Source organism: Sus scrofa, chromosome 13 (assembly GCF_000003025.6).
Source record: "Sus scrofa isolate TJ Tabasco breed Duroc chromosome 13, Sscrofa11.1, whole genome shotgun sequence".
Taxonomy (NCBI): domain Eukaryota; kingdom Metazoa; phylum Chordata; class Mammalia; order Artiodactyla; family Suidae; genus Sus; species Sus scrofa.
The window spans coordinates 168,828,957-168,840,863 of NC_010455.5; the positions used below are offsets into that span (position 1 = coordinate 168,828,957).

At 33.6% G+C, this 11,907-nt stretch overlaps 1 protein-coding gene across 4 annotated transcripts in view; it reads left to right on the top strand.

Annotated features, from left to right (window-relative positions):
- The window catches only part of VGLL3 (vestigial like family member 3), a 49,939-nt gene extending 38,933 nt beyond the window's left edge, over positions 1-11,006 (top strand). For 3 of the 4 annotated variants that reach the window (XM_005657128.3, XM_013990172.2, XM_013990173.2), the window contains one exon: positions 4,828-11,006. In XM_005657128.3, coding sequence (XP_005657185.1) covers positions 4,828-4,871 — 44 coding nt within the window. In that variant the 3' untranslated portion in view covers positions 4,872-11,006. 4 annotated transcript variants of the gene reach the window in all.

An 11,907-nucleotide genomic window follows, 5' to 3' on the forward strand; every position in this document is an offset into this window, starting at 1 on the left:
TTAGTGTTAGATAGTTTGTTGGTGAAGGTGGAATATTTTGATATAGCGTCTAATACGGTGTTGTATATGTTTATATTTGTAATAATTATGACTTTGTGAAAGCAAAGATGAAGCAGGGATTCATTTTTTATTTTCAATGTAGAAATAAGTTACCAGCTTCTTAGACTCTAATAGCAAGCATTCTGATACATAAGGGTTTCTAGACTCCTAATATCTATGAAATGAAAAATTCACTTAAGTACTTTCTCTACTTTTTGGTTTTAAAATGTTCTACCCATACGTCCAGTTTTTATGTTCCTATTTTTCTTCTCTTCTTTTCAACAGCATGTTCACCAGTGCTTGGTTGCCACATTACCTCTTTTATCTCCAGCGATAAAATTAATTGGAAGCATATTTATCTGACTGACGAGCTATAGTCAATGATGTTGTCGAGTGGTTACGCTTCCTTAAAAGTGAATATGACCCTGATAATCACGCTGTCCCTAAATCTCAAGTGTGCTGGAATGTAACATTTTTAGTAACACAATTTATTATTTATATCTGCCCACTAGCAGAAAATTTAACTTCATCAATTTTGAGTTTTTGTAGGCCAACCTAATGACATTTTATTTGATCTCAGTTAATTAAAAAAAAAAAGTTTGGCCACACCCACAGTATGTGGAAGTTCCCAGGCCAGGGATCCAACCCAAGTCACAGCAGTGACCATGCCAAGTCCTTAACCTATAGGCCACAGGGAACTCCTGCTCTCAATTTAAAACACTGTTCCACTTAGAGTTGAAGCCTCTTCTCAGATTCTTTGCTCATCCTCTCCCTAGGAATTGCTGCTGTTTTTCTTGAATTAGTCACATAAAGAACATTGTTGATTAAGAGGTTGTTGTTGTCTGCCTCTTGGCCTTGTCACTTCATTCTCATCTTGGCCTTTGTTTGCAAACATATCCCCTCTCCCCATTCTATTTCTCTGTGCATTCTCTGTATAGTGCCCACCCCCCACCCACCCCAGCAATGGATAATGACTACTTCAAGTTCAGCTTCCCAATGTTTGGGATTATTCCAAGGTGCTCAGGTGGCATGGCTCCTATCATTTCTTCTGCCACATCATAGCTATAGGACACACCAGCAGGCCACCAGAATTCTCTGTGAGCTAACTTTTGGACCCTTGTTGTAGCCCATGGAAATTTTAGAATCTTTTACTGGAAACCTAGGAGTGGAGAGAAACTAAGAAGGGGGAAGTTTCCAAGCTTTTTGTGTTTAGACACACCCTGTTGCCATCTCTATTTCCTTATTCCCAGAGCCTTTTGTAGGAGTTGAATTTGGGAAGTAACAGCCTCCCCAGAATCTCAGCTAGAAAATACAAAAATGAGTTATGGTGCCTTGTTTTTAGTCAGATACTTCAAATTTTAAAGGGAAATAATATGATCTTTGGCTAATACTTCTCTACTGCTCCTAATTATTCTATATTTCTTTCCTGTGTTCATACTTCCTTTTTTTCTATTCCTGGATCTGGTGATCAGGTGGTGGTGGTGGTAGAATTAAAGTGAGGGCCTGGGTTTGTGGGTTCGCAGTTCCTTTCAGGCTTTTCTCCTAACTCAATACCAGACTCTCAAACTCTGAAATCAACAATATGGTATCTTTGTTCTTTGGTTCCATTTCTGAAAACTACCTCATGAGTCAAATGGCCACCTTATGTCTTCAGAGTTCACAGTGGTGAAGTCTCAGGGTAGAGGGTGTTTATATTAACGATACATGTCAAAAAACATGTAAGTTAGTAAGACGTCCTGTTACATGATTGGAGTAGTCTTCATCTGAAGTATTTCAAACTGCTGTGGAATCAAATCATGTGCTGTGTCTTAGGAAAAACATTTCAAATGTATAGTTTAAAAAAAAAAGACACTAAAGCTATTTTATTAACATCTGTATCAGTTCTGTTAAATTGGGTTGTTTCTAAACAGTGCAAAAAAGGAATATTGAAAATGTACTGAGTTTTCCTTGGATTAATTTATTGAAAGGATTTTGACTTGGGTAACTGTAGGCATATAGGCCAGTGTCATAGCCTACAGCCAATATAGTCTATATAGGGGGAGCCCTGTTTTGGTCAAGACCATTGGCTCTGGTATTAGACTACCTCATTTTCAATTCTGGCTCTGACACTTGATAATTGACATAACCTCTCTTCTTCTCAGTTTTGTCATCTGCAAAATGGATATGTATATATATTGTAGAATGATTGGAAGCATTAAATGAGATATTTCACATGAGTCATTTAATGCAATGGCTGACTGGCATATTCAACCCTAAGAAAATGTTTGCTAACATTATTTTTATGATGTTTATTTTCCTTTCTACTGAAAATCTCACAAATTAAAACTGAGTTACTAATACTGAGGTAAACATGGGTGATTTCACCTAGCCAGTGGGAAGATTTAAGAATGTTTCATAAACATTTTGTATAAGTTTGAGCTGGGGAAGTAAGAAGGCAAAGAAAGCCTGAATAGGAGCAAAATAATTCTAGAGTGGATTTTGTGTTGTTCTCAGAAAGTCTGGGGAAATCTCAAATGTTTGTAGATAAGGTAAAGGATCATGGGTTAAAGATGTATATAGAGCATGTAAGGATCATGGGTAAATGGTTTTGTCCCCTTTCACCCTTCCTGGGAAAACTAAGTGTATTGGCTGATTCTTAAATACCCTGATCTGCCTTAATGTACATTTAACAAGAACAATCATAGCCTTGCTTTTCTGTTACAACTTACTAATCATAGGGTCTTTTGTCTGTGGTTATTCATTTTCTTGTGCTTCACTTATACTTATTTTAAATTTTATAGGTATGGATACCTGATAATCAAAGTGAAAGTTTGATTTATGTCCCATCACTGAGAAGAAGCTAAACCACAAGGATTACATTAGCTATTTAATATATTTGGGGCCATAGATGAATTGATTTTTTAAGGACTGCTTTGGAGTAATGCAGAGACTTGGAATCAAAAAAATTTGAAGAGATTAAGTTATAATGAGAATTATTCCAACCCATTATTCTATTTAGAAAATTTAGGGCTATGTTAAGTAATGTAATACTTGTCCACAGAAAAAGGCTAATGTGATTTTGATGGAGTCATCTATCTTTGCGAGGCAAAATAGGGATTGCTTTTATTTAAGAAGAAAAAAAGACACTCAAGCCACTCAGTGATTCCAACACTATTCATGACTTGCAGTGCTGACATTCTATAGATTGATGGAGGCTTCAAGTGTGGAAAATACTGAGTCATACAGAAGATGAGACGTTTTAATAATGAAAAAAATATTTATGCAGTCAGCAGATTGTCAGTTAAGGTGGTTTAGATTATGAGAGTCACCCAGTAGAGGTTTTGTCAGGTTGCAAAATAATCTGACCATAAAATTATTTGAAAATAAGTAAAGCAAACTTAGAGTGAATTGGTATGCCCCAAATCTTTTTATTCCTTCTTCCTCCTCCTCTTTCTCATCCTTTTCTTGTTTTTGAAATGGGAAAGGAAAACTATTGACTTTATATTTAAACATAATTCTAGTACACATGAGAAAAAACTTTAGACAGAACTAATCTTTTGGCCTTTGTGAAGTGTTGCTTTCCCCCAGTGTATAAACACTACTGAACAGAACTCTTGACTTGTGGTTCTATGATGTGCTTCTTTGTTCTCCTTCTATGTTCTCTCTCCCTTAATATAGTCTGTTTTGTAGGTTATCTTAATGTCTCCTATCAATGACTCACTAATTGTATCTGTTTTGTAATGATATCCATTGTTTTATAAAATTCTTGGACAAGTTGAAGGAAAAGAAATCACTGCAGCTGCTTTATTGACTTATAATTGAAAATCGTACTGGCTTATTTCACCAATTTCTGACATCCAGTCCAGACTTACAATAGCTTTAGATCAAGAATCAGGAAGACAGACTTGAATCCTCACACCCACATAAAACAGTCACACTGCATTTCTACCCTCTTATTTAATAGCCTTCTCTTCATGTTTTGGTATTTGATTTTAAGCAACTTAAGAGCAACCATTATTCTGTGTCTTTACTCTTCTAAACAATTATGCCTTAGGTTAAATAAAGAAAGTGACATCACATAGGTGTAAACTGAAGGTGCTGTGGTAATTGCCTACAGTAAAATTTAGACATTTGATTATATTGAGTCATATTTTCTGTATTTCCTCTTTGATCTATTTCTTCCTAATTATTCTAGCTTTTATTTGGAATTCATACATATTGACATATTTTCTTTTGTACTACTATTTTTTAAAACTTATCTGTAAGTTTTATTTTCTTGCCATGAGGTATGGATTTTTATAAGCCTTCTTAAATATGTTTTGAAGGAAGAGATGATAAAAATAAGTAAATTTAGTCACTAACTTAATCCAAAGTATCATTTTGATGGTTGCTGAAAAAGTATTAACTGAAGTGCTAAATGCCTTAAAGTTTGGTAACATCATTTGCTCCCAATATCAGTTCTTTTTCAAATTAGAAATAAAGAAATGTGATTTATATAATTTTTTAAATTTATTATTCACTCCTACTCTAGGAAGATTAAAAACCACAGTAAAGAATTTGTTCTGTGCAAATAGCGCTGCTCTAATCTAGAAGCTTTTTTTTGGTCACCTATTGGGTTGTTGGCTTTTTGAAAATTCTGAGGTCTAGTATAGAATTTCCTTAGAGATCAGATCATCCTTAGACCATATACCTCACAGGTGCCTAGATTGTTTTTTTTCATATTAATAGCCAATCCATTGTAGATTTATACACGTTTGCATGCTACATGCATTGATGCTTTTCTTTTTTCTCATTGTCACCTTTTTTTAGGTCTACAGCATCAAGACAAGAGCAAAGAATCCCCATGGTACTGAAACACACAGTATTAGCAAGTCAGGTTAGAGTGTGAATCCATGGACCCACTGGAAGAAGATGCTGCCAGGGTTTGTCATTCTGCGATGGGACACAGTAGATGTGGAAGGAGAAGAGGAAATGTTATCCAGCTGACTTTGGTTTGGAAACTTTGCTTGAGAAAGCATAGTGGGTCCTAGACATTGAAGAAAAGCATTTTTGTTTATTTTTTTCCCTCATCTGAGCCTTTGCCAACTGTGCAACTCTCTTTTATTTTTTGTCTTGCTTTTATCAATATACAGTTTAATTTTTGTTTCAGTTTGACTTTTTTTCTTTTTTCTTTTTAAGCCAACCACCTTATCAGGAAGAGATGAAATACGAAGAAAATGCTCATTCTTTCAGGAATACAATTTTGTAGCTCTATGTGCATCTATTTTTGTAGAAATACAGAAAGTTTGGTTTAGCATGGATGGGCTATTTTTGAGGGAAGTGGTTTTTTTTTTTAATAATATAAAATTGTTGAGTTCTGTTTAAAGAACTTGCTCTCAGAGAAGCACTGGCAAAAAAAAACAAATGTTTAAAATGCTTATCTTTAAGATGTCTGTGATATGCTCTGTGCTTTCTAGGTTACCTCAAATGTTTGATAGTTTCTCCTTTTTTACAAAAGTAGCACCATAGCCAAGCCAATATAGTATTGTTTTACATTAAATCTCAGTGAAGATTTAATTCTGTGTTAGCTCACTTAGCTCTGAGTTATATGTATAGCTTGAAAAGGAAGTTTTTTCATGACCACACTAAAGAAAGGTTATTTCATCACTTCAGTTTCTCCCAAAGAGTGCTTGGAGGTTGACATTAAGAAGAAAGTTTGCATAAACTTTCAATCAGATGGAGAGTTTTCCTAGAGTATATAATTCTCTTTCTAGTCAATCTGACTTTGATAAATGGAACCAGAGTTTATATCCATCTACTGGAAAAAAAAATGCATTTAACCATGCTAACTTTGAGTGCCAGTGACTTATTTTTGTTGTTTATAATTATTCATCCATCACAATTTTTTTATATTTTAAGTGATTCTTTTTTTCCTGAAGATAATCTGAAGGGATAATATTTGTGAAGGTACTACACTCATCACAAAGCCTCAAATTCAATGGCTGTTTCTGAGGATATTACCCATCATTGTGAATTGAAAAATAATGTATTGTATATGTAATATTTTAAAGAGAGGTTTTTGCAAATCTTCTTTGTCTGTTTAAATTTGGTTTCAGTTGATTTAATTCTTTTTAAGAAAAAAATTGGGGGCAATAAATTTAAACATGGATTTATACTACAATTACTGAAATTCAGTTAATAAATTTACAGTTTATTATTTGAAATTTACTATTGATAACTCAAGATTCACCTTGACATGGCCCTGAGGATCTAAATAATAAGTTGGATTTATCATTAAGATGTTATTATGAAAATATTAAGATTATCAAAGTAGCAGTTATTGGGATTTTTAAGGACTTTCAATGAAAAGTCCATTATTTCTTTCAGATGCTTCCAAAGATGGATCATGTTAAAAAGGTAGTGTTATATAGAAGTTTAGATTGTTAAAAAACATTTCTCAAATTTTTCTTATCCTGTCCTCACCTATGTGAAATTCAATATTTAGTGAAATATCATTTTCCATCTTAAATTGTATATCTCATCTGTGCAAACAATTTAGATATGAGAGCAACGTAATCCCTGCTTAGCTAGGCAGAATTCTCACAGGTAATTTTCAAATATTTCCCTTAACTCTATTGTTATGTAGTAGTATTCTTTCCTGATGCATCTTATGAGTTATAAATCTATACACTCCTATATTTTCATCACTGTATTGTTTCTTCCTAACCAGACTCCCCTGAACACAGTATATAATTTTTTTACTAACCTAAGGTTCAAAGTTAAGTATCTTCCACTTACCAGTGATAGGAACTTACATTTCTAGGGAGCAGCTTGATTAAATTAGCTATCCACATTTGGATCTATGATTTGATTTGATATGATTATTTATAATTTGCCTAAGTTTGTGGTGTACAGACTTGAATGAATCCATAAAATTAGTTTCATTTTGAATTCTCAAAGACAAATATTCAGTAACTCCCATGGGATGACTCACTAGGCATTTTTTCCTCCTCTTTCCTTGGAACCTATTAACTTCCTTAGAACAGTGTTGTCCTCCAACTCATTCAGATCATCCAATTGGATTTCTTTAATTATGGGGGGGGGAGTATTAACTCTTTTCCTTTCCTTACTTTCTATTGAGTCAAACTGAAGGAGAGAGAGCTGACAATTAGATGGCTTCACCCTGAATTTAGACTGCCCTGTGTCTCTCCTGGTAACTCTCTGATAAGACATTCCTTGGCTCTGGGGACTCAGGAAAAGTTGGGCACCTGAATTCTGCGGTACGCAGGAGAGATTTGTATGTGAGATCCTCCAGTGAGAACAGGATCAGGTGTTGCTGACACATTGTGAGGATTGGATCCTTGAATATACAAGGGGTGGATCAAAATCTAAATCAAAAAAGAATTGAGTGCAAGCATCTCTAATTGTCTGGCATTCCATTGCTACAATCATGTTAGCATTACCACCAAAAGTCATAAAAGAGAATGAATTGTAATTTAACACGACATTCTGCGTTTAAGTTTAAAATGCTGTCACTCTCTGGGTTTGGTTTTCTTGCATTGATCCCAGAGGCTTCCAGATTCCTTTATGAAAGGCTATCCTCTCCCTCCCCAATTTCATTTGGAACCACTCCACCTTTGGTTATTTTACAATTGAACTTTAAGCTTTCTAAAGACCTATGAGCTATACCCTAGAAAATCATCTCATTTATTTGACATCTAATCTGTGCTTCAACCACTGAACTATCATGAGCTAAGGAACAACAAAATAAGTTCCCATTGTGGCACAGTGGAAACGAATCTGACTAGGAACCATGAGGTTGCAAGTTTGACCCCTGGCCTCGCTCAGTGGGTTAAGGATCATCCGGTATTACCTTGAGCTGTGGAATAGATCACAGATGCAGCTCAGATCCTGCATTGCTGTGGCGTAGGCCAGCAGCTGCAGTTCCGATTCAACCCCTAGCCTGGGAACCTCTGTATGTCACGGGTTTGGCCCTAAAAAGAAAAAAAAAAAAAAAGGAACAACAAAATCATGATTAGATCTTAATGTTATTTGGTTCCTCACTATTTATTTGAAAAAACACCTCTAAACATTTGAAAATCACAGTTTCGTCTTAAAAAGGTTGACTATCCCTCCTAATTTTCCTCCTCTCCCTTTCCTCTTAAAGTTATTTACATTATTATTTTAGGCAAAAATGTCCAAGACTGCTCTACACTTTGCGTATGAAAACAAGTGGATTGCAAATAATTGAAGAATTAATTTCCTTAATGTTGTAACAACCTTTAAAAAAAATTCTAGGGACTGGTATAAAACATGCCCTGAGGAGCTCCTTATTCATTATACAAATGGTAATCAGAAACTATAGCTTAAGAAACCACATTCTATCCCTTACTGAGTGTCCCTTAGTTACATAATGTTTGCTAAATTAAGTCAATGGGGCAGTGGCACTAAGTAGTGGAAAAGGAAAGTATTTATGTTCCAGTTCCAGTGAAGCAGAATGAATCAATGGAAAAAAAACATTGGCTTGGGCATGAGATCATTTTCTGAATTCTGTCTTAGCCACAGTTAGATGTGTGTTTGGGGGCTTAATTTATTTATCTCATGAGCAAAGTGGGTTAATAATATCTAATTGATAGGCTGCGAAGGTTGGAAATCATATATGTATGCATATATATATACACACACACACACACATTCAATCATCTGGCTCATAAGAAATGTTCGATAAATGACAGATACCACAGATATCTATCAGCTGAGCAAGTAGATCATAAAACTGAGCTCCGAAATGTCCCTTCTTTTTCCTTGTTGTACCCATGCCTGTAGCAAATAGATATACGACTGTGCTTTTCTATAAGGAATTGTGGCAAGAGAATTTTTGCCTTCTACTAGATGTTGCAAATAAAATGTAAATTTCTTAATTACTTCTGATATTTTAGTGTGCTGTTTATGAAGGAAAATAAATTAACCTCTTAGAGGTTTGTAGGTCCAACCCTGAGTTTTCTTATATGTGCCAAACTTTTATTCATCTAAGATCCTGTGTATTATTATCTCCAAAATTAAAGAACAGTTTCATGAAATCATCAAAGTTCTTATTTTTTATGTTTTGGGTTTCCTTAACACCTAGAATAGAAACATCTTTTTTTAAAGTTATCCCATTGTTTTTTTAACTTGCCTTAGAGAAAAAAATTGCAAAATACGGTGGAAAAAAAATTTCTGCATGAAAAGGAGAGGGAAAAAAAAAAACCTTTACGATCTCAGTCAGCAGATTTATTCTACTTGAGAAAAAAAGAAACAACTTCATTAGAAGCAGATGTGACACTGTGTCAGTTATTGAAGATGGAAAGCATTCACTTGAGCCATTGTGGTTACAAAGGGGTATTGATGGCTGTTAGAGTTTCTGTGATTGATCACCTTCACTGCAGACAGGACAGCAGAAAAGCTGAAACTGTATGAGACCAAGCCTGCTGATTTTAATACACAGGACCCTAAGGACTCAGTTGTTTTTTTTTTCCTCCTTCAGGATAAAAGACATATCTTTCAAAAAATTGAAGCCTGGTTTGAGGGAGAAATTAAAATAGATTCTCTGAAAACATGACCCAAGAGCCCTTTAAAACTAGTATTAAAGCATTAAAAACTATTACTGAAGTCATTTTAGAGAAAATAGGGTTAAAATTTAATTCAATATGTATGTTGAAGAAGGATATGTAAACTACACAAAAATGGAAGGCTCTAGAAAGTGGGGAATGAGGGAGACCTGCAAGGGAGCCTCAATCCCAATGGCTCCAAAATATAATTGCTAACTTGGTCATAGAGGTTGGGCATGGGACGATCTTTCAGAATTTCTCGGTAGTTTTTTTTCTTTCAGTGGTCTCTGGGAATTCCACTCAATACACTTTTTCCAAAGTATAGAAATAGTCATCAAATTAAAATATCTTAATTTTCTTATTTCATTTATTGTCTATTGTGCTTTTTTATGTCTATGGAAAATATTTTTAGAGTTTCAAGCAATTGATCAAACTAGTATTCTCTTGAAATTGCATATTAATTTGATCCAATAAAATTATCCAAATCTCCTTTTAAAGTTTTAGGAAATGATAATTAAATATAATTCACCAATTCTATTGTGTAAATAAATAGTGATACCATCTAGAAAATGTCAGGACATCATCAGTTAGCTTCCTTTTTAACAATTCCTTTCTGGACTACTAAATTTTGACCTAAGAATAATTCTTTTAGAATACAAGATTCTTTAGTTTTTTTGGTATATGCATAAGATGTAAACTTTTCTCACGGTGTCTCTTTATACTAATAGAGATGTACATTTTTTTTTCTATGCTGTGGCTAGGGCAAAAATTAATAATGATTATTTACACACCTGATTTAATTTCTTAGAATATTTGCAACCTTGGATATTATATCTGTTTTAAAAATACTATTCCATGCATTTTTCTGGGTATATAATATAGGGAAGGGTTTTCATGTGAATTCTTTGTATCATTTTAAAGTGCATATATTGAAAGGGAAACATTGATTCAATTTGTTTTCATCACATAGAACTAGATAAGGTAAAAAGCTTTTATAAAAAAATACATAGTATGGTGAGCTTTATATTTGTCACTTAAGGAAACAAAACTAATAATGAAATGTTATCTTACAACTTTGAAATATAAAAGAAATTACAGATTTGTTAGTTTTGTGAGAAATTTTATGCTATCTTAATTTTATCTGTCTGAAAAGAGAAATTAATTTTAGCTCTGTTGTCATTCTTAATTTACAAAATATACATAATTCATAAAAACTTTGTCTTTGCAAGCTAATTATAAAATCATATATATTTTTTGTTGTTTTTCGTGGAGTTGGAGGAAGAGACATTTTCATATTTCTATTCACTCTTCAAATGCAGGCCTCATAACTCTGTTGATGATATAAGATGATGGAGGACTTTGTAATAAAAACAAATGTCATCTTAATTTGCTCAATAAATAACAATGTGAACTTAATGTTTATATTTGAATGTAGCAATTTGGTTTTGTCTGCATTTCTTAACAGTTAACTATGCTCTGTTTTCCTCTTATTCAATTAAGCAACTTACAAATATCTTTAAAAATTAAAATGTCTTAGGTTTTTTTCTAATGAGGTTAATTGCTAGAGCCAAGGGATTTACATGTTATAGTGAAGATTATTTGGTTACAAAACAAGTGTTTATAATAGAAGAGCAAGTGAAATAGGCTATATCAATTATGTAACAGCAGGAGGCTTGTGAATTTTTAATACAATGCTTCTAAATTGACTCAGGGAGAGGTATATTTTGTTTTTACATTTGTTGATATGGAACTTGCTATTAAGTGGTGTTGGAAAACAAAACTTTCCTAATAATTCATTGACATTGAAGTTGTGTTAGTTTCAGGTGTACAATAAAGTAAATCAGTTATGCATATACACCTATCCATTCCTTTTCAGATTCTTTTCCCACATAGGTTATTATACAGTATTGAGTAGATTCCCCTGTGCTATATGGAAGGTCCTTTTTACCTATTTTTTATATAGTAGGCTGTGTATGTCGATCCCAAAACCCTTAATTTATATTTCCCCTCTCTTCACGTTTCTCCTTTAGTAGCTTTACATTTGCTTTTGAAATCTTTGAGTCTGTTTCTGTTTTGTTAAGTTATTTTGCATCATTTTTAAAATTAGATTCCGCATATTAGTGATGTTATATGATACTTAGCTTTCTTTAATTTACTTCACTTAGTATGGTAATTTATATTGCTGCACCATCTTTGTTGCTGCAAATAGTGTTGTTTTGTTCCTTTTTATTGCTGAGTAATATTCCATTGTGTGTATGTATATGATTTGAGCCCTCTCCCTTTTTTTCTTGATGAGTCTGGCTAAAGGTCTATCAATTTTGTT